The following is a 23464-nucleotide window of genomic DNA, read 5'->3' on the forward strand; positions in this document are numbered from 1 at the left end:
TATTCCTGCTGACATCTCCTCTCCACCACGGCTGCCCTTGAACCTTCTCCCGACACTGCCCAGGGAGTCACATCCCTTCTCCATCAAAGCAGCGTCGCGTGAACACCCGGATCCAATGGCCCCTGCCTCACGGAGCTGGATTTTTCCCTCTTTTTATTTAATTGGAAAGGAACGAGCAGCGGCCGGGGCGGATCGACGACGGATTCGCTTTGATGGAGGAGTTTCTTCTTCCCTGAGGCGGGTTTAGGGTCGGCGCTCTGCCTTGTCAGCGCTTTTCCGTCGCTGGAATTGCCGCGGATCCAGGATGGAGCAGAGGGCTCGGGTTTCTCCCGCTGTCCTGGAGTAGCTTTTCCCAGCAGGGAATGCAGGATTCTTTTCCGGATTCTTCCAAACCCCACAGCTCCCGGTGTTTGTGTTGTTACGGATCAAGGCCGGGAGATCCCGGAGCATCCGCCTGGGTCCCGAGCTGTGATTTTGCCGGACATTCCCTCCTGTCCTCAGGGATTGATAAAAACCAGGATTTGACCTGGCGGTGTGTGGCCACATCCCAGGAATTCCCAGTGGACAGCAGGAAAGGGGGAATTCTGCCCCTCTGCCCTGCTCAGGGGAGACCCCACCTGGAATCTTCTTCCAACTCCAGGATCCAATATCAGGAGGATGCGGAGATGTTGGAGAAGATCCAGAGGAGGCCATGGAGATGCTCCAAGGGATGGAGCCAGGCTGGGAGAGTTGGGAATGTCCACCCTGGAGAAGGGAAGGATCCAGGGAAAACTCAGAACCTTTCCAGTGCCTGAAGGGGCTCCAGGAGAGCTGGAGAGGGATTTGGGACAAGGGATGGAGGGACAGGACATGGGGAATGGCTTCCCAGTGGAAAAGTGGAAATTTAGGTGGGATATTGGGAAGGAATTCTTCCCTGTGAGGGTGGTGAGGCCCTGGGATGGAACTCCCAGAGAATCTGTGGCTGCCCCTGGATCCCTGGAATTGTCCAAAGCCAGGTTGGAGCAACCTGGGATAGCAGAAGCTGTCCCTGCTCATGGAAAGGTGTTGGCAGAAGATGACCCTCAAAGGTCCCTTCCCACATGGAAAAATTCCATTATTTTCCTTGATAATCACCATTACTGAGGCGAGGTGGACCCGGAGTCACGCTACCACAGGGTTGCCTTGGAATTTTGGGGAGAGGACACTCAGTTCCCCAAAATCCCATGGCCAGGGATGGAACCACAGTGATTCCATGGCAAAACCACCGGAGCAGTTTTCCCATTCCCCACGGAGTGGCTGAGGAACCACCCCTCTCCCAACCCTCATTCCATGATTTTTTTTTTCCATTTAACAACTCGGTTCCGGGTTTTCCACGTCTGGCATCAAGGAATTGTGGTTTTCGTCCCATATTTTAAGTCAAATATTCCTGAAAAATCAGTAATAAATAAAATAATGGGTGTAATAATTAAAGGAATATTAATGAAGCGGATGAAAAATAAAATAATGGGGATAATGAATAAAAGAAAGGGTGCAATAATGAATGTTAATTAGTTAATCAGTAATAAATAAAATATCAGGCAGGGGTTGGAACAGATGAGCTTTAAAAGCTCCTTTCACCCCAACCCATTTAATAATTCCATGATTAATTTAAATTTTTATGAAGTTTTGCAGGAGGTTTTAATTAATTTTAAGCAGGGAAATAAGATGGGAATTGTCTTCTCCTGGGAATTTTGCACTGATGGGGGGATTTGGCTTCTTGGACATTTTGTGTTCTTGGAAATCTTGGATATTTTGGTTCGTGATTCCAAAGGGATCACCTGGGAGTGGGAAATTTGGGGAGCAGAGCCCCCCCCCCCCCCCCCCCAGTGCTGCAGAGCCACTTCCAAGGTTTCCAAAACCTTGCCGGCAATCGGGAAATCGAATTGCTCCTCAAAAAAACATGGAATGCTTTAGGTCGGAACAGATCTTCAAGATCATCCCGTTCCCTTCCCTGGCCACGCCCCAGCCCCTCAATATCCTGGGAATCCCAAACCTTCCCTGGGCTGAGACAGACCAGGTGCCGTTGGCCACCTTGGCCGGTTCTTTGGCCAATCCCAGTTCTCCAAACCCGGACGTGGCTTCCAGTTTCGGTTCCGTGCCGGATCGGATCCAAGTTTTGCGGAACGAGACGAGCCACGATTTAGGACCGACTCTCCTCCAACTGCTTTTAGTCTCTGTTCTGCAGGGAAAAGCTCAGTTATGGATTTTCCTCTCATTTCCAAGAGGAGCTGGACACGTTTTCCTCCTTTAGTGGGGGGTTGATCCAAGCTGGAATCCCACACCATGAAAATCCCACTCTTTTTTCCCCATCCAGAGGTTTTTAAATCCCGTTGGAAAATGAGCTGGACCAGCTGAGGGCTGACACCTGGGACCCCCCCCCCCCCAGGGATTTTTTTCCTTGCAATTTCGGCGTCTCTCAAGAGCCTCCAGGGGTTCATTCCCAGGAAAAGGCGTCGGGATGCGATCCATGTGATCCATCATTGTCTGACTCCCTGGATGTGTCAGGTTTAAGTGGCACCTTCCTTGATAAGCCTCACTCAGCTTTTTCTTCCTCCTCATCTATTTCTAGACATTCCTTAAAAGCCTTGGAAATGTAGACAAGGATAAGTCCCAAATAACTTCATTAAATTCCTTCCTTTCTATTTTTTTTTTCTTCTATAAAAACCCACACAAAAGAGGAATTTTAATAAAGATGCGGATCCCGGAACGTCTCAGGTACCCTCTGGATTATCCAGAGGTGACAAGTGCAGTGTTTGGGGTAATGTGAAAAATCGTTGGAATTCTCGGTTTCTTGGGATTACGACGTCTTTTAATCCTCTTTGGAATTTCTAAGCTCCCGTTTGCTGCCGGATGACCCCAAAAATCCCTTTTGTTGTGTTTCTGAGTGGGGGGGGGGGGGGGGTCAGGGCAATTCCAGGGAAACACGGATGGGGGGAAAGGATGGAGAGCAGCCCTGGGGGAGAAGGGATTTGAGGGTGTTGGTGGGTGAGAAGCCCCACAGGACGCATCCATGCTCCGGTCCTGGAAATTCCCAATGTTCTGGGCTCATCCCACAGCGTGGGCAGCAGGAAAAGGGGAATTCTGCCCCTCTGCCCCACTCAGGTGAGATCCCACCTGGAATTCTGCACCCAGCTCCAGGATCCAACAGCAGGAGGACCTGGAGTTGCTGGAGCAGATCCAGAGGAGGCCACGGAGATGCTCCAAGGGATGGAGAGAGCCTGGGAGAGCTGGGAATGTCCAGCCTGGAGAAGGGAAGGATCCAGGGAGACCTCAGAACCTTTCCAGTGCCTGAAGGGGCTCCAGGAGAGCTGGAGAGGGACTTGGGACAAGGGATGGAGGGACAGGACACAGGGAATGGCTTCCCACTGCCAGAGGGCAGGGATAGATGGGATTTTGAGAAGGAATTCTTCTCTGTGAGTGTGGGGAGGTGCTGGGATGGAATTCCCAGAGAATCTGTGGCTGCTCCTGGAACCCTGGAATTGTCCAAGGCCAGGTTGGACAGGGCTTGGAGCACTCTGGGAGAGGGGAAGGTGTCCCTTGCCCATGGGACCATCCCATCCCATCCCATCCCATCCCATCCCATCCCATCCCATCCCATCACGATTCCATCCCATTCCATCCCTTCCCAAGGAGCCCAGGACGCGGTTGGGCCTGTTGAGCCCTCACCATCTCCATCCCCATCACCGTCAGGTTTCGGTGTTGGTGCCGCCTGTGGTTGTCACCCTGCCCGGGTGTGTTGGGGCCGGTGGTTTTGGGATGGTGCCGGAGGTGGAACCCGCGGAGCCGACGCCTTTTCCCGGTGTCGAAATCGGGACAGAGGGAAGGAGCTCTGGGATCTCCGGAGCCGCGCTGCTCCAGCTGGACCGGGGGAGGTCGAATCCCCAATTTTGGCGTTTTTGTGGGAAATGCTGCCGGGTTTGGTGGTGTGGGTGGCAGCGCCGGGCTGCGGGGTCATGCAGGAGAAGTTCATCTCCAGGTTGGTGATTCCATTCCCTCCAGTCCTTCCCATTCCCTCATGGAATGTGCTATGATCCCTGGCTCTGGACCTTCAAGGGTTTGGGGTGGATGCCGCGATCCCGGGTGGACGTTGGGGTGCTCCAACCCAGGCGTGTGTTTTGCAGACTTGTTGGGTTTCCCTGGGAGCTGGAAATCAGGGATTGGTTGGAAACCCTTTGGAAAATTCTCTGTTTTGTGTAAATAATTCTGCGGGACTCGACGGGGGTGGAAGAAAGCGTTGTGAGGTCGCTCTTCATCCCGCGCTCGCTGCGAGCGTTGATCACAGAACCATCGGATGGTTGGGGTTGGAAGGGATCTTAGTTGAATTTCCCCTCTCTCCTTGTTTTTTTCCAGACTGGAATGGGTGGGAATCACTGAGCCTTGGACATGGCAGACTTTATAGGGGTGGAAGGACAAGTTGTCAAATTGCTCTTCTCCACCCCGTGAGGACCGAGTCATGGAACCATCGGATGGTTGGGGTTGGGAGGGACTTTGGCTGATGATTCTCCTCTCTCCCTGTTCTTTTCCAGGCTGGAATGGGTGGGAATCATCGAGCCTTGGACACAGGAGGCTCGATGGGGGCGGAATGAAGGGTTGAGAAGTTGCTCTTCTCCATCCCGCATTTGTGTCAAATCACGGCACCATCGGGTGGTTGGGGTTGGGAGGGACCTTGGTTGATGCTTCCCCTCTCTCCTTGCTCTTTTCCAGGCTGGAACGGGTGGGAATCATCGAGCCTTGGACAGGGGAGGCTCGATGGGGGTGGGAGGAAGAGTTGAGAAGTTGCTCTTCTCCATCCCATGTTTGTGTCAAATCACGGCACCATCGGATGGTTGGGGTTGGGAGGGACCTTGGTTGATGCTTCCCCTCTCTCCCTGTTCTTTTCCAGGCTGGAATGGGTGGGAATCATCGAGCCTTGGACAGGGGAGGCTCGATGGGGGTGGGAGGAAGAGTTGAGAAGTCGCTCTTCTCCATCCCGCGCTCGCGTCAAATCACGGAATCATCAGTTTGGGCGACCTTCCAAGATGGCTCAAGGCTGACGTTTCCCTTCTCTCCTTGTCCTTCCCCAGGCTGGAATGGGTGGAAATCATCGAGCCTCGGACCCGGGAGCGCATGTACGCCAACCTCATCACGGGGGAGTGCGTGTGGGACCCCCCCGCCGGGGTGCGGATCAAACGCACCAATGAGAACCAGTGGTGGGAGCTCTTCGACCCCAACACCTCCCGCTTCTACTACTACAATGCCACCACGCAGAGGACGGTGTGGCACCGTCCCCAGAACTGCGACATCATCCCGCTGGCCAAGCTGCAGACGCTGAAGCAGAACACGGAGTCGCCGCGGGCTTCCACGGAAAACAGCCCCGGCAGGAGCAGCAATGTCAGCAGGGAGGGAAGCACCAGCTCGTCCTTGGAGCAGGAGCTGGAGGGCAACGAGAAGGTGCAGGAGCAGCGGTCGAGCCGCCAGTCCAGCCAGTATTCCGTGGTGAAGGAGGAAACGGAAAGGTAAAGGTGGGATGGGTGGGAGAAAATTGGGAATTTCCGGTGCTGGTGGTCTCCAAGAGCGATCCTGCGGGTCTTGGGTAAAGATGTTTTTGTGGGTGGTTCCTCCTGCTCGAGCCTTGGTGGGTCTCCACCGAGTTGGATCCTCCACAAAACGAGGAGGAAGAGGGGAAAAACATCCGGAAAAGGTGTTTCTCCACCGTAGGGATATTTTAGATGTTCCCTGCGGGAAGGTCCCCTAAAGGAATAATTTCTCGTCCTCTGAAATACGTTTTTAGGATTGGAAATTCGGGTTTAGAGCCCGGCGTGGTTTTAAATTATTTCTCTGGATAAGATCTGCCTGAGGAGTCAGGATGATTCATGCCACAACCACGGCTTGTCCCACAGGTCTGGGGAGCTCCTGGCAGGGATAATTTCCCTCGGGAAGGAGAAGGGAGTCAGTGCTCAGTTCCCAAGGGCAACATTCGGAGATGTTCGTGTCACTCCTCCGTGGTCGTTTCATCTTTTACGGATTAAAAGCTGCAAATCGGGGAATCATGGAGTGGTTTGGGTTGTAAAGGAGCCTTAAAATCCATCTTTTTCCACCTCTTGCCAAGGGCAGGGACACCTCCCACCATCCCAACCTGACCTGGGACAATTCCAGGGATGGAGCAGCCACAGCTTTTCTGGGAGACCTGAGGCGGGTCGTTAATTAATGTATTTGTCTCCTCTTAATTGATGCTTTTGACCACGTTAGGGACCCAGCCAGGCTGAGGAGACCAACCCGGGGTGGAATTCCCATTCCCAGCTCCTGCTGCCAGAAACTGCGGCTGGATGGGGACAGGAATTCCCGGCTCGGCAAGTGCTTTCATGTGGGACAACAGAGGCGGCCTCGGCTCCGCACCTCGGGGGAGGTTCCACCTTCCCGAGGTCCCGGGAGAGGCTCTGATGGAATCTCTGAGCCTGGGAATGGAGGGGTACTCGTGGGGCAGGGGGATTTTGGGGAGGGAGATGGATTTGGGGTCGCTCACGGCAGGCGGATGTGGAATCAGGGGGGTCGTGGAGTTACAGAATCATGGAATGGTTTGGGTTGGAAGAGGCCTGAAAGATCACGGAATTTCAGCCTTTTCCATGGGCAGGGACACCTTCCACTATCCCAGGTTGCTCCAAGCCCTGTCCAACCTAGCCTGGGACATTTCCAGAGATCCAGGAGCAGTCACAGCTTCTCTGGAAATTCCATCCCAGCCCCTCATCACCCTCCCGGCCAGGAATTCCTTCCCAAAATCTCATCTATCCCCGCCCTCTGGCAGTGGGAAGCCATTCCCTGTGTCCTGTCCCTCCATCCCTTGTCCCAAGTCCCTCTCCAGCTCTCCTGGAGCCGCTTCAGGCACTGGATGGGGCTCTGAGATCTCCCTGGATCCTTCCCTTCTCCAAGCTGGACATTCCCAGCTCTCCCAGGCTGGTTCCAGAGCAGAGGGGCTCCAGCCCTTGGAGAATCTCTGTGGCCTCCTCTGGAATTGCTGCAACATCTCCACATCCTCCTGCTGTTGGATCCTGGAGCTGGATGCAGAATTCCAGGTGGGGCCTCACCTGAGCAGGTCAGAGGGGCAGAATTCCCCCTTTGCTGGTGGGAAATGAGCCCAGGAGATGTTGATGGAGCAGGATCCCGTTCCCAAAGCGGCGTGAGGGGGTTAACAAGGATCGGGGGATGGATTTTAAATTCCCTGGGATTTGCTGCAAGAACAGTGGTGGAATCAGTAATTTCCTGGGGAAAGAATCATTCCCAAGGTGGGATCAGGAACTTCCTGGGGAATGTATCATTCCCGAGGTGGGATCAGGAGTTTCCTGGGGAAAGGATCATTCCCGAGGTGGGATCAGGAGTTTCCTGGGGAAAGGATCATTCCCCAAGGTGGGATGAGGAATTTCCTGGGGAAAGGATCATTCCCAAGGTGGAATCAGGAATTTCCTGGGGAATGGATCATTCTTGAGATGAGATCAGGAATTTCCTGGAGAAAGGATCATTCCCGAGGTGGGATCAGGAGTTTCCTGGGGAAAGGATCATTCTGGAGATGGGATCAGTAATTTCCTGGGGAAGGGATCATTCCCAAGGTGGGATGAGGAATTTCCTGGGGAGAGAGTAATTCTGGAGATGGGATTAGAAGTTTCCTGGGGAAGGGATCATTCCCAAGGTGGAATCAGGAATTTCCTGGGGAAAGGATCATTCCCGAGGTGGAATCAGGAGTTTCCTGGGGAAAGGATCATTCCCGAGGTGGAATCAGGAATTTCCTGGGGAAAGGATCATTCCTGAGGTGGAATCAGGAATTTCCTAGGGAAAGGATCATTCCCGAGGTGGGATCAGGAGTTTCCTGGGGAAGGGATCATTCCCGAGGTGGGATCAGCAGCTCTCTGGGGGGATTCCCACGTAGGATCCAATTCCCACATCAGATCCAGCACAGACACTCCAGGTCACCAATCCTTGGTGTCCTCCACCCACACATTCCCTGTTCCCATTATGGGATGGAAATCTGCTGGATCAGGTGGGAGAAGGGCTGGACTCTCAAATAAAAAGGTTTAATCCCTGGAATCTCCTGGAAGAGAAAAGGAATTCAGCCCTGGCCCGGGTTTGGTTGATGAGGCGTTGTGTGTCCTCGAATATCCAGGAATTCCAGGTCTTGGCCTTTCCCGGGTTTGGGATTGAGCAGATCTCAGGTCTTGGAGCTTTAAAAATTCAACAGATTTTTTTTTTTTTTTAATTCACATGCCACTAGAGGGAGCAGAAATTCCTGCTGGCTGGAATTTCCACCTGCATCCCTGGAGGTGACAGGGATGAGTCCCGTCTGCTCAGCCAAACCATGGCTGCATCCCACTCTTGATCCTCATATCCTATCTGGAAAAAAAAAACCATTCCCGCATTTTTCCCATCCCTGGAAGTGTCCAAGGCCAGGTTGGAAGGAGCTTGGAGCAACCTGGGATAGTGGAAGGTGTCCCTGTGTAATTCCATGATCTTGAAGGCCCCTTCCAACCCCAGCCATTCCATGATTCTATGAGATTCCGTGGTTCCAAGATCTCGGTTGCATTTCTCGCACAAGATCCGCAGCTGGGAAGGAGCGACGGAGGTTTCCTGGTGGAACCTCCCAGTCCAGGTTTCATCCCATGAAATTTTATTTAAAGGTTTCCGGCTAAGCTCAGCTCATCTGGTTGGAAAAGGGAATTCGGGATAAGTGGGAAAGTTTTTATTGAATTCACACCCGGGACTTCCCTTAAAATTTAGGATTTAGGAACCAGAGCATCTCCACATTTGGCTGGAGATACTGGAGGCCTCTCCCAATCCATTCCTCACATCCACGAGGATGTTCCATCCCACCCGTGTGGGTCAGGGATGGGTCAGCCCTTGGAATTCACAGGGAATTTGCCATTGCCAAGCGCCTGGATCCCGCCGGAATCACCTCGCGCGTCCATGGTGAGGTGGGATTTGCTCTAATTAGTGTCCGGATCCAGCTCGGGAATCAACCCTGGGATCTCAACAGCAGCTTTGTCCTGGTGGTCAGCAGAGCCTTCCCAGCGGGATTTCCCAGCTTTTCCCTGGTGTTTTCCACGCTTGTCTTAAAACGGTGGCTTCTCTCCGGAGCGTGACTTGACAGCCGTGAAACCTCGGAGCGGGAACGTCGGGCGGATTTTGTGTCAGGTCGCTGGGATTTTCCGCATCGTTGGGAAGTGTCTGAGGTTATTGCTTTGAAATCCTTGGAGAAGGTTTCAAGCAGGGAAAAAGAAGCCTTTTCCATGGAAAACTCAGCTCTGCTGATGCTTCTCCGAGGAGGAATTCCAAGTGGAAGCTTGAAGGACAAGGAAGTGGATTTTTGACCATCTGGAGCGTTTTCCTTGGACCAAAACGCAGGAATCTTGGAATGCGAGGGGTCTTCACCCAAATCCCATCTGCTGGGAAACTGTGCCCAAGTTATTCCTCAGGATTCCCACTTTTTTTTAGCACCTCCCCGTTCTGAAGGCACCGGGATACCGGAGATAAAATGCAGCATTTAAATCTTCCTGGATTAAGTGTGGCTGAGATGGAATATCCAAGGGGAATTCTCTCCAAATCCAATCCCTGGAATGTGCCTGCCAGATCTCTCTGGAATCAAAATCTCCCCCCCTTACAGGCAGCAGCCGTTTCCTGACTTCAAAAGATCCCCCCAAAAAAAGCAGGTTTGTGGAATAAAAGATGCCTCAAAACTCTAAAATATCCAATTTGAGTGTCCCAGGATTTTTCCTTGGAATTCTCTCCGTTTATTTCCTTTCCCGGGAGGCGCTGGGAAGAACCTGCAGTGCCCGGGTTTGGAAAATGGTGGATCAATGACATAAATCTCTGGAGCATCTGCTGCCCCAGCGTTTTCCAGGTCCCTGCAGGGATTCCCAGCCTTCCTCCAAGACGAGAAGGAAGAGAAACCGAGGACTCGGAGCTGCTCCGGAAAACCGCGCGGAAGGACCGAGGCACGGAGAGGATCCTGAAGGGTTTTCCTTCCCCATGTCCAGCCCCCAGCAGGAGCTTAAGGCTTGGAATTCCAGGCCTTTCTTCACCCAAATGTTGGATTTTCACAGCGGGATGACGTCTCCTGGTGTGAGGAGCCAGGAGGAACTCGGGAGAACTGGGAATGTTCATCTGGAGAAGGATCCTGGGAGACCTCAGAGCTCCTTCCAGTGCCTGAAGGGGCTCCAGGAGAGCTGGAGAGGGAATTTGGGACAAGGGATGGAGGGACAGGACACAGGGAATGGCTTCCCACTGCCAGAGGGCAGGGATAGATGGAAAATTGGGAAGGAATTCCTGGCTGGGAGGGTGGTGAGCGGCTGGGATGGAATTCCCAGAGAAGCTGTGACTGCCTCTGGATCCCTGGAAGTGTCCAAAGCCAGGTTGGATCAACCTGGGAGAGGGATTTTCCTTTCCAACCCAAACCTTGGGTTTGAGCATTTGGTGAAGTTTTTCCACGAAATTTCCACGATCTGATGAAGTTTTTGCTCCACTACCAGAGCAAAAAAAAAAAAAAAAAGAAGAAATTTTTTTTTAAGCCTGGAATTGTTGATCCCGTTGAAACTCCCACCCGGATCTGGATCAACCCCAAAACCTGCCTCATCCCTCCCATCCCTTAAGGACAAAGAGGATGGCCTGGAATTTCTCCATCTTTCCATTCCCTGGCTCTGTGGGAACCTCATCCCATTCCCAGACTGTGGCATTCCACTGGAAATCCTTCTCTTCCCAATGTTTTATCCACCGGGTGGATGGGCAGAGTGAGAGGTTGGGGCCCCGACGTCCCCCTGGCTCCAGTGGCCAGGAAAACCATCACAGGCTCTTCTTGCCCTTGGAGCAGGCTCCAAGGAATCCCAATCCCTGAATCCAGCTCTGGAAGGGAATGTTGGACGGAATTCTTGGAATTCTTGCAATTCAGAATACTTTTTTTTTCCTCCCTTTTATTTGCTGCCTGTGGCAATAAATCCCTGCTTTTTCCAGTTCCATCCCCCTGGCACAACTTTCCCAAAATCCCAGGTTGCTCCAAGCTCCATCCGACTTGGCCATGGATGATTCCAAGGACGGGGCAGCCACAGTTTTTCTGGGAATTCCATTCCAGTCTTTTTTCACTTTGCTTTTTCCCCTTTTCACCTCTTTTGGACACACCTTGCACAATCCAAGGATCCCTGTCCTCAGGACATGGAATTATCTCCTCTTTCCACCCTTCTGGAATCCATGACAAGGAGCCGGATCCATCCCAGCTGAGTTGTCCTGGAGATTTTTTTCATTTAAGGATCACCTGGAAATTCCCCGGCTTCAGCCTCTTCCTCTGGTTCCACGAGATCCTCAGTTTCCCAAATCATGAGGCCGGATGTTGGGAAGGATCCCAGATTCAGTTTTCCAATGGTTTTTTGTGGTGTTTTATCCTGGGTTTTGATTTATTCCCACCCATTTCACAGCAAAAATTCAGCTTTGAGTGATGCTGGATGTCCCTGTCCATGGCAAAGGGGTCGGAATTCCGTGGTCTTTGAGGTCCCTTCCAACAGTTTGGGTTGCTCCAAACCTGGCCTTGGACACTTCCAGGGAAGGGGCATTGCCGGAATTCTTTGAGAGGATCTCCCAGCATTCCCAAATTTATGCAAAGATTTGATTTCCCCCCTTCGCGGGCGATTTTCCTACTCCAAAATTCCTTTGGCTTCAACTTCCTTTCCCCTTCTCCAGCACTGGGGGTGCTCCAACAGTGCCGGGTCACATCCCACCCATCCAGGCGAGTTTTCCATGGAATTGTTAAGGTCGGAAAAGACTTCCAAGATCCTCAAATCCGTTTTCCAGGCTCCTTCCTTAATCCAATTCCTCGCCATGATCCTTGAGTTTACTGAGACCGTAAAGTTCCGGAGGGATGGAATCATCCGAGGAAATATTTGGGGATAACCAGTGGAAAACACATTCCCGGCATAACCCAAACAAGATTGAACTCCCTCATTCCATACTCAAATATTTCCCAGGAAAAGAAAAAAAACAAAAACAAAAATAAACAAACACTCATATCCGGCATTTCTTGCTCCGAGCCGGGGTGGAAATCGGGGGCTGAAGCTTTTTAATATCCTTTCCTTGAATTCCCCGCTTCCCGTTGCGAAACGCGGCCCTGGATTAGGCGGATATTTGCCTAATTCCTCGGAGTGCTTGCGTCGGCGGCCGGCCCCAAAATTCCGGTTGCATAATTCCAAAGAAAACCATCTTTGAAGTTTTATCGGAAGCGGGGGCCGTAATTAAGAGTATGAAGGGCGGCGATTAAAGCCGAGGATTTGGAGCCGGGATTTCATTTCTATTCCTGGCTTTTGCCATGGAGCCGAGCTATTTCAGGCCGCTCACTTTCCCTGATTTTCCAAAAGCTGGGGAATGGTGCCGTTTCCTGTTCTAGGCAGGGGAAAAAAAAAAACCTGCTGGATTTATTGATTTTTGCTAAAAAAAATTCGTTAGGTTTTGTTGCTGCGCCAGAGGTTCCCAGGATAAATACGGGTCCATGCTGGAGGCTTTGTAAGCCGTGGTTTAGGGAAAATTGTTGAGGGAAAATTAATTTTATTGATGTAAAAGCATCTTGGTTCGTGGAAAATCACCTTTATTAGTGGAAAATCACCTTTTTCATTGGAAAATCACATTTATTAATGGAAAATCACCTTTATTATTGGAAAATCACCTTAATTATTGCAAAATCACACTTATTAATGGAAAACCATCTTGATTACTGGAAAATCACTTTTATTAGTGGAAAAATCAGATTAATTTTTGGAAAAAACGCTTTTTCATTGGAAAATCACCCTTATTAATGGAAAATCACCTTTAGTTATGGAAAACCACCTTCAAAGTGTCCCAGAAAGGTTTTGGATGTATCCCTCATCCAGCCAGGAACACGATTTGATGGATAAAAACCGGATTGTCCGGCTCGGAGGGTGACGGTTGGGGTTCATTCCCACTGTTTGGCTCTTCCCAGGCCAATCCCGGCTCCTCTCACGATCCTTATCAATAATCTGGACATCCTTATCAATAATCTGGACATCCTTATTAATAATTATCTGCGGAGCCGCCCCCGGCTGGAGGCAGGGCAGGGCAGGGCAGGGCAGACAAGCTGGAGGGCAGGGCTGGAGCTCTGAGGGATTCTATGGATCAAGGACAGGTTGGGAAGAACTTCCTGAAGCTCAGCAAGGCCGGGTGTAGCCACGGGATGGACAAACCGGTGGCCGCCCAAGGATTCAGGAATGCTGGGAAGCATTATCCCGAGGGCAGGTGAGGAAGGGAAGTTGGGAACACCTCAGAAGGTCCAGCGAAGTTTTAATCCTCGTTTGACCACAACTGGGCAACCTCTGGGTTATTCAAAACCCGAAAAACCTGGGAGAATCCAGTGGGGAATCACCGGGATGGAGCACACAGGATATGTGAGGAGAAAATGAGGGAGCCGAGCTGGTTTCGCATGGAGAAGGATTTTGGGGAGACCTCAGGGCACTTTTCCAAAACCAAAGCCGGGTTTCCAAACCGGTCGGGTTTTTGGTTGGAACCGGTTTTGCCTCCTGCGATCAGCTCGGTGCGATTTTATCCATCGGGATTTCTGGGATGCGATCCAGTGCCTGTAGCCCCGTGCTTGTGGGAGCCCTTGATGCCCACTTTGGGAATTCATTTGGGTTGAGCTTTCCAGATTATCCCGCTTGTTCCGGGTTGGCCGAGGCCAGGTTGGGTGGGAGTGTCTGGCTTGAGGACACAAACCGGGCCAAGGTGGAGATTGCAGGACCTTGAACATGGAATTGTTTGTCTTGGAAGGGACCTCAAAACCATCCAGTTCCACCCCCCTTCCATGGGCAGGGCCACCTTCCACTATCCCAGGTTGCTCCAAGCCCCATCCCACCTGGCCTGCAATATTCCAGGGATGGAGCATCCACAGATTCTCCCGTGTTTCACCACCCTCATAGTAAAATTCCTCCTTTAATCCAACGACTCTGTTAGTCAAGCAAAATCCATAAGGATTTGGCTTAAAAACCTTGGAAAAACAGCTGGCCAAGGGTAGGGGCCACGCTCCGTCGCATCCCTGCCCGCGGGAAGCCGGGATAGCCGGAATCCAGCAGAGCTGTTGTTTAAATATTAACCAGGAACCAACTGGGAATCCTGCCCCAGGCTTTCCGGCCAATTCCAGAGGCTGCTCGTTAACGCTGGAACTTCAGCAGGTGGTTTTTAATGATTACCAAAAACTCGGCTCATCCCGGAAAAGCGAACGCGGCCGGCTCGGCCGCCGGTGGGAATATGCAACCACGGCTCCATCCTCCCGCGGATCCCTGTGGAGATTCCCTGCCCGGCCCCGCCCAGTCGGAATCTCTGGGACGGATTCGCTCATCCATCAGCTCCGTCTGCGCAGAAACCTCGTCGGAGATGGATGGCAGGAGGCCTGGAGTTCGTTTGGACGGGGATAATTAGTGCTGATGGGAAACGGAACAGTGGGAGAAAGGATGGATGGAAACCAAGCCGTGGCTCCGATGGATTGGGAAAATCTTGGAAGCAACAACTCTGAAAAACTCCCAAGAAAAAGCCACCCATTCTCGGGCTCAGCCAAAATAAAGGATGGAAGAGCACGTGGAGCTTGATCCTGGCACCTGGAACAGAAACCTGGGATCCAGAGGAGTGGGAATTCCGTCCTGGAGCGGTGTGGACCTTGCTGACGGCAGTGGGAGGAGCTCTTGGTCCATCCCACACGGGGAATTCCAGTGGAGTTTTTAGATGGAAAAACCAAAGTTCCCACCAGACTTTCCCCAGGGATGCTGCTGTACGGGATGGGAGGGGGTGGAATGATGGGAAGCAGATCCGTAGGGAAGGACCTTGAACAGCTCCTGAACTCTCCTGGAATCACGGAATGGTTTGGGTTCGAAAGGACCTTAAAGCTCATCCAGTTCCTGGGCAGGGACACTTTCCCCTATCCCAGGTTGCTCCAACCTGGCCTTGGACACTTCCAGGGATGGGATCTATCTGGATTCCACCATGAATTTAGGGATCCATCTGGATTCCGTCATGGATTTGGGGACCCATCTGGATTCTGCCATGGATGTGGGAATCCATCTGGATTCCACCATGGATTTGGGGATCCATCTGGATTCTGCCATGAATGTGGGAATCCATCTGGATTATGCTATGGAATTGAGGCTCCATCTGGATTCCACCATGGATGTGGGGATCCATCTGGATTCCTCCATGGATTTGGGGATTCATCTGGACTCCACCATGGATTTGAGGATCCATCTGGACTCCACCATGGATTTGAGGATCCATCTGGATTCCACCATGGTTGTGGGGATCCATCTGGATTCCGCCATGGAATTGAGGATCTATCTAAATTCCACCATGGAATTTAGGTACAACACTGGGATCAGAGGTGATGCCTTTGTCTCAGGAATCCTGGAGGAGGAGGAGGAGGAGGAGGAGGAGGAGGAGGAGGAGGAGGAGGAGGAGGAGGAGGAGGAGGAGGAGGAGGAGGAGGAGGAGGAGGAGGAGGAATTCCATTCACACGCACTGGCAAGGAAAAAGGGATTAAGCAATTCCACACAGCCGTAATTCCAGGGCTAAATCCCATTAAAATTAGCTTTGACAGAAGCTTAATTTTATTGCCTCCTTGCTCCACTAAAATTCTGGAGCTTTATCCTATTAGGAAGATTTGTTTCTTTTCCCTCTTTTTTTCCTCCCGAAACCAACATCGGATCTGAATTTTATTAATGGGAGAGTCTTAACGAGGAAACGTGGGGGGATTTTAGGGGTGGGTTTGTTTTTTTTTTTGGAATAAAGTTATTTCTCCAGATATTTTCTGGAGAAATATTTGCTCTGTGTTTTCCAAACGGGACCGAATCTGAGCACATTCCCACTGGGAAGGGCTGTTAAGGCAAAAATAAACCTTTTCCTGTGCTCATTTGCAGCAGGATTGGATAATATCGGAAAGACAATGATCAATACCTGTTTTTTGGGAGTGTCGGAGGGTCTCAGCCTGGATTCACGGCTGTTGGAAAAGTGTGGAGCCAAAAATATGGAGCAAGAGTGGGTTTGATCCTTCTCGAATCCCACAAAATCCTTCTTGGACTCCAAGTTTTAATTCCTGACCCCACCAAGTCCAAAAATCAGTTTGGAAATTCCATCCCGCGCTTCCAGATGGGGTTCCCCCCCCCCCCCCCCCCCCCATGTTTTTCCAAGTGTGGTGTCTCTTGGAGTGGGTTGGTGATGTGACCTTCTCCATCTTCTGGGAACAAGAGCTCTGCATGCTCAGATTTTGATGAAAATGTGGCAAAAATGGGTTTTTTTGGGGATTTTCCTCTTCCCACATTGGCTCTGACCATCCGAGGTTGTTGAAGAGCGGTAGTGGCACTCGGAAAGGGTGCGATGAAGCCGGGAGATGTTTGGTACCTTCTCAGATGTTCTAAGGGAAAATTTGGTCTTTGAAGGGTAGGACATGGGTGGCTTGGTCATCATCCGGCCAACAACTCAAAATAAAAAAAATCAATGACTCCAAGCTCGAGCAGGTCCCAGGAGCAGATCCAGGACAGGTGGATCCCATCCTGATGGGATTCATCTCCATGAATCCTAGAGGAGACATTGATGTCTCCGTTGGTAACTCCTCGTCCACCGTTCCTGTTTTCCAGTTCGTCGCCTTCCGGAGTGTTCGAGAAGGAGTACGACATTTATCGGGATTACAGCACGGAAGGACAACTCCTGCACTACAGGTAGCCGGAATTTCCCTCCGGGATCGGGGTTGGGATGGGTGGGGAAGTGAACGTCACTGATGTTTTATTCCCGAAGGATTTTTCAATCCTTCTCATCCCTGCCCTTCGTGTGTTGCCTTCAGGTCTTTGAGGAACTCCAAAAGTCCTCAAGGAACTCAAAAAGTCCTCACTGAACACCTAAAATCCTTCTTGAATCCTACCAAGTCCATCTTGGACCCCAAATCCTCATTGAACACCCAAAATTCTCATTGAACCCCCCAAATCCTCACTGAACCCCCAAAATCCTCACTGAACCCTAAAATTCCTTCCTGAACCCCAAATCCTCACTGAACCCCCAAAATCCTCACTGAACCCCCAAAATCCTCATTGAACTCCAAAATTCCTTCTTAAACCCCAAATCCTCACTGAACCCTAAAATTCCTTCTTGAACCACAAATCCTCACTGAACCCCAAAATTCCTTCTTAACTCCAAATCCTCACTGAAACCCAAAATCCTTATTGAACCCCAAAAGTTCTTCCTGAACCCCAAATCCTCACTGAACCCCCAAAATCCTCATTGAACCCCAAAATTCCTTCCTGAACCCCAAATCCTCACTGAACCCCCAAAATCCTCACTGAAACCCCAAAATCCTCATTGAGCCCCAAAATTCCTTCCTGAACCCCAAATCCTCACTGAACCCCAAACACTGAACCCCACCAAGTCCTTCTTGAGCTCCAAAAATCCTCACAGAACCCCCAAAAGTCCTTCTTGAACCCCCCCCCAAGTCCTTCTTGAATCCCCCAAGTCCTCACTGAACCCCAAAAGTCACCATTGGACCCCACCAGGTCCTTGTCAAACCCCAAAAATCCAAGATGGGAATAGGAACAGATTTTGGGGATTTATGGAGTAACTCCCCGCCTGGTTGCTCCAGGTTTTGATAAAACCCCAAATTCCCAGATTTTTTCAGGAGTTGGGGACGAGTGGAGGCACCTCCAGCTCTTCTTTTGCTTTCCAAGTTGGAAATGGTGACCGGGAAGGCCACCAAGGGATGCTCCTCATCCCTTTTCCCGGCACATTTTCCAGCCGTTCCAAGCTGATCTCCGTACTGATCCAAGACACGTGCGGGTGAAAAATCACATTCCATCCCACTTTTCCCCGGAATTCACTGCCGCCGAGTGACCTCCTGGGAAGCGTCGGAATTAATTGCCACTTCATGAAAAGAGGGGAAAAAAATTCCCACCTTTCCAGGAGGGAAAACCAGCAGGGCGTTGGGATCGGGTTTTTATCCTGGCCGGCTGAACGCTGTCCATGAATCCATGGACAACCTGATCCCACCCGCGAGCTGGGCGGATGCAATTCCCAGGAAGGGTGGGAAGGAGCGAGAACTGGGAAGCGTGGAGATGTTCAGTTGGGAAAGAGGGATTGGCAGCGGGAGCCAAGCCACAATCCGGCGGGATTTGTCGGTGACAGGGACAACGCGGATTTGGGCTGGTGGCAATTAAAAGCTTGGGTGTCACCGCACTCATGAGCTGTTGGCATCAGCCGTGCCGCAGGAGACGCCTCCGTCTTCCCAATCCCATAAAAACCCACGGAGCAGCCCTGGCCGCCCTTCCCCCTGCCCGCCGCCAGCCAAGGAGCTAATTAGCAGCTTTGCTTAATTAGCTGTGAGTGGACATCCTTTGGTTTAACCCCATGAGTGCCACGAGCAGGAATTGGAGCTCGTGATGAATTCCTGTTAATGGGATTAATTGTGAGGGGGGTAATTAATCATGGAATCATGGAATGGGTTGGGTGGGACCTCAAAGATTGTCCAATCCCAGCCAAACCATTCCAAGGGCAGGGACACCTTCCAATATCCCAGGTTGCTCCAAGCCCTGTCCATCCTGGCCTGGGACACTTCCTGGGGTGGAAGTGCAGTGGTGCTCCAGGACCTTTGGACAGGGATTGGGAAGTCTCTGGTTGTCCCAGCATGGAGATGACGGATTTGGAGCTGGACGGAACCCAACCAGAGCCTCATCGATCCATCATGGAATGGGATGATGGATCCAAAATGCTTCCACTGGAGCTGCCACAGCTCCCTCGCTTTCAAACCCTATTTGTGAATCGATCCTGGAGGTTCCAGGATCAGCTGGAAAAATCAGGTCTGCCAGCCAACAGTCTTTTCCAACCCTCTTATCCTTGAGTCTGGCATTAATTCCAGAGGTTTTCCTCTGGAAAATGGCAGAGGGACACGGGATTGAGTCCCACAACTCATCCATGGTTCTCTTTCTCTGGGAAAGCATGGTGAGACCCAGCTCATGGTTCCTGCCTTCCTCCATCCCCTCTGGTCGGGAAAGGAGAAGCTGGAGAACTCCCAGATGTTGGGACAAAGTGTGGGATCAAGGTGGCTTGTGGAGAGAAGCCGGATCTTGACTGAGAAATCCTGTGGGATTCAGCTGGGGATCCTCACCCATGGAATCATCACCACCTCCAGGTGTAGCTCTTGTGGATCACCCCAGGAGCTGCAGCAACATCCTCAGGAGCAGGGAAGGATTTTTCCGCTTCCTTGGAGCTCCCGGCCAACAATTCCTACGGGAGATTTTTCCTAAGTAATGAGGATTAGTGGGTGTCATTAAGAGAACGACGTTGTGCTCCGTCTGCCTGGAAGGCTTTTGTCAGGAAGCCCTGGAATCCCAAATCCCATAATTCCCTGCTCTTAACCATTTCCCTCTTCATTCCCTCTGGATTTGTGGTCCCCAGAACTGCTTCATGTCCTCGTCCCGTTGAGGGAGTTGAACTCTTTGCTAATCCAAAATCAATCAATCAATCAATCAATCAATCAATCAATCAATATTCCCATCAGGAAATCCGCTTGTTTGTGGGAGAAATCCCAAATTTCTGTCTTCATCCCATGGTTGCATTGGCCAATCGATGGATGAAAGGTCCAGGGCTGCTCAAGCTGGACTTTAAACCAAAAACCTTCAACATTAAGGACCTTCTTCTCCTTTTCTCCTCCCGACAGCAGGGATGGCTCCAAAGCTGCGGGGACTCCGTCATTCCAGGCTTTGGAGCAGGAGAAGGTTCCCTGTTGTGTTCCAGCTCTTTGTAGAGAGTTGGGATGTCCAATCCATGAGCAGGGAGAATCCCGGTTCTTCCGTGGGTGTTTTAGGAGAGCAGATAGTGGCTGCTTCACCTGCACAGGATCCTTGGCTTGGTCTTCCTCCATTTCTCCTGGACCTCCACATCCAGGAATGTTTGAAGAGGTCTTCAGTCTTCTTGCAGTCAACAGCAATCACTTCACAGCGAAGAAATTGGGGAAATAAGGAGAGAATCGGGGTTGGCTCCCAGAAATCCTGGCACCGCCTTTCGGAGCTCCACAGAACCTCACGTGGAGGCACCTGAGGTGGTTTCGGAGGTGGGTTGGTGTCTGCAGGGGTTTAGGTCTGCAGGTCATGGTGGTGGGGCCACCTGTGTTTTGGGAGACAGCCGTAATTTGCCAAAATTTTGTGATTTTCCGTCTGTTTTCACCTCTTGGCTCCCACAGGAATTTTTGGATTCATCCTCCATGGTTGGAGGTTCAGTGTCCAAATGGTTCAGTGTCCAAGTCCTGCCCTGGCCATGTTCAGCCCTTCTCCATCCCGATTTGTTGTCCTAGTGCCATGTGGATTCAGGGAATGGCCGTAATTCGGCAGAGTTGTGTAAATCCAGGCCCAAAATTCAGGAGGAGACTTGCAGGAGCTTTGGAGAAACCTGGGAAGGAGGTGAGGAACCACCAAGCCAGATTTTGAGCACGGTTCCAACCACGAGTTAATAAATGTGACCGTTCCTGATTTTTAGTGGTCAATCCATTCCCTGGTTCCCTTGGAAGTGAGGAAGAGGAGCAGAACTGACACCAGTGATCCCCTGGGGAGTCATGAGATGAAAATCCCATCTTCTGGGAAAAAAGGGATGAGGGTTGATGGTTGCTCTTGGTGGTATCAGAGTGGTGGGACCTCCTGGGCTGGGCTTTCTGCCCAACCCTCATCCAACCTGGCCTTGGACACTTCCAGGATGGAGCAGCCACAGCTTTTCTGGGAATTCCATTCCAGCCCTTCACAGGGAAGAATTCCTTCCCAAAATCCCCCCTAACCCTGCCCTCTGGAAGTGGGAAGCCATTCCCTGTGTCCCGTCGGGGATGAACGATTCAGGCTGGAGACACCAAGAGGAGGAAAGGCTTTGGCACAGGGGAATGTGAAATCCACTCGGAATAGGCAAGAGCTAAAAAAAAAAAAATCACCATTTTTGGAACCCTTTGTTGCGCTCCCGGAGCCAGCGGGACAGATTCCCTATTGATCGGCTATTTCGGGAAATGTCACTTCTGGTCTCTTTGTTCTTCCCAGCTGATTCCTCAGAACGATAAAGGCTCCTCTGTGCTCCTTTCGCAGCATTCCCTCCTCCCTCCCCAATCTGGAAAGATCTCCTCTTGTTTTCGGTGACATTTGGATTTCGGGAATGAAGCTATTTTTGGGGGATTGCTTTAATTGGGATGAGCAGCCCCGACTGGCTCCCGGGAATTTGGCGTCCGTGTCGTCCGTGCCCGGCTCAGTTGTGTTGGTCTTGTGCTTCCTCCTGGTGGGTTCCTGATGGGATTGATCCCGGAGGAGCTCACTGGGGACCCCCCCGGCCATCATGATGTCCCAAACCAAGAGGACAAGGTGGGTGACCTTCAGCAAGGTCAACCTGATCTTCAGCCAAGGGACTCATCAAGAGCAATCATCCGAGTTCGTTTTGGTGTTTTCCTCATCATCAACATCCCATAAAATCCTTTGGTTATGGATTCGTGGCCTCCAACGGCCCGACCTGAACATCCCACCCCAACAGCTGCCTGAAAATGGCAAAAACTCATCCTCCAGGCCCTGCTTCTCCTGAAAAAAACAGTGGGAATGGGATGGCAAGGGATTGGGATGGGTCATTACCACCCTCCGGTCTTGATCAACTTACGTGGATGTTAATTAGCGACGATGCCACCGGCACAGCAGAACATCGGAGATGCTTCGCGGAGAGATTTGGTGTTGAGGGCTTGGAGCTAGAAGTGATGCCATGGCGCCATCCGGAGACAGGGATTGGACAATCCCTGAGAATTTTGGAAAAATAATAGGATTTTTTTTTTTTTAATGGTATTTTGATGGGTATAATCCTTTGGGAATATTTTAGCTGGAGAACGGAATTGTGTCCAGAGGAGCTTCAGGAGATCGTGGACATCCATCAAACCAAGATTGGATGTCAACAGACTTTGGGCTTCAACATTCCCATCGCTCCAAAATTCCCACAGAGACACCAAACTGGATTTTCCCCTTCCTGGATATCCCATGGATTGTGTTGTATCCGTCAAATCATCCTGGGAAAACTCAATCCTGGCGCTCACCTTCTTTGCAAATATCCATTTTATTGCCCAAATTACGCAAATTTCACCTTGGTCATTCCGGTTTTGCTAAGAATCAGCTTCAACCAATCAAAAGGCTTCCCAAAAAAATGAACTCCAAGGAGGAAATGACGCTTCCAGGCTCATAAAGATGGGAAGAGGGATTGGAAGTGTGGGGAAAGGGTTGGAGAGGCCATGGTGAGGTTGTGAGAACCCCAAATCCCACAAAAACTGAGACTTGAGGGCTTGGGCAGGAATTTAAAATTCAAAATTTTAAAATGCAGGGTTTAAAATTCCAGTCCAAGCCCTGGGATATTTATATATACGGAATTCCACAGAATTCCTTGTCAATTTTTGGGAACAGCACTACTTGCAGGTGAAGAGCAGCGAAACCTTAAGGAGGGAGGTTTTCAGCGTTTCATCATATAGTTTAATTGAGTTATAAATTAACATAAAATACGAGGTTTTGCACTATTTTAGAGGCTGGATTCCTGTCCTCAGGACGTTTTCCCAGCTGGAAAATTTCGGATGGATCACAGGAGATTCCAGGTAGAAGCCTGGCCATCTTCAGGCTCCGCTGCTCACCATTCCCTGTTTTTTTTTCACGGAGATTTTCGTGCTGCCAGAGCGGCGCCGGGCACCGTGCCAGGCACAGGGAGGGTTTTTTTCTGCCGCCGGCTCATCCGTGACCCCGGAGCTCCCAGCGGGATGCGCTCGGAGCAGGCGGTGCCCAGCTGGAAGGGAAGAGGGGCCGGGCTGCTTCCCTCATTCCCATCCCAGTTTAGCCCTGGAAAAGGGAATTTTAAGCTCAGGTGGAAGGCGGAGGGAGAAGATGCTCCCAAATCCCGCGGCCGGGGGAGGAAGGTGAGGAAGAGCGAGGGCACGGTGGGAATTTGGGATTTTGGGAATTTGGGATAGCACCAGGAGCCGGGATGGTGGGGGGCACCCAGGGATTTTTTGCTTTTCCCGGAGAATCCCGCTGCATTCCGATATTGGAATTATTCAAATCAGGGTTTTTTCCCCTTTTCCCAGGGAGGGGAAAATCCACTTAATCCCGGCTCTAAATTTTAATCTTCACCTGCAAAGTCTAAACAACACCAAGGCAGAGGAAGAAATTTTGGAAAAATGCATGGTTTGGGTCGGTTTTGGAAATATTCTTGTTTTTTAAAACCTCAGGTCTCTGCCTCATTCCATCAAAAAACAAATCATTTTGGTTTAAAATAATGAAATATTATTTTAAAATAATTCTGCTTAAAGCCGGCTGTGATTTATTCCCTCAATCCCACCTTGATGGAGTGGAGCTGCCCCTCAGCCCCGTTAAAAGCATCAGGAATGTGAAAAATCCGTAATTTTGGTTGTTTTCATGGGGTTTTAAGG

The 23464-nt window shown here is 51.0% G+C and overlaps 1 protein-coding gene across 1 annotated transcript in view; it reads left to right on the top strand.

Moving 5' to 3' along the window:
• ARHGAP39 (Rho GTPase activating protein 39) overlaps positions 1-23464 on the top strand; it is a 106318-nt gene that overhangs the window by 60100 nt on the left and 22754 nt on the right. Inside the window, exons 2-3 of the mRNA XM_053999463.1 lie at positions 5082-5513; positions 16647-16727. Of these exons, the coding sequence (XP_053855438.1) occupies positions 5082-5513; positions 16647-16727 (513 nt within the window). The remainder of the gene's footprint in view (positions 1-5081; positions 5514-16646; positions 16728-23464) is intronic.

Source organism: Vidua macroura, chromosome 1, assembly GCF_024509145.1.
Source record: "Vidua macroura isolate BioBank_ID:100142 chromosome 1, ASM2450914v1, whole genome shotgun sequence".
Classification (NCBI taxonomy): domain Eukaryota; kingdom Metazoa; phylum Chordata; class Aves; order Passeriformes; family Viduidae; genus Vidua; species Vidua macroura.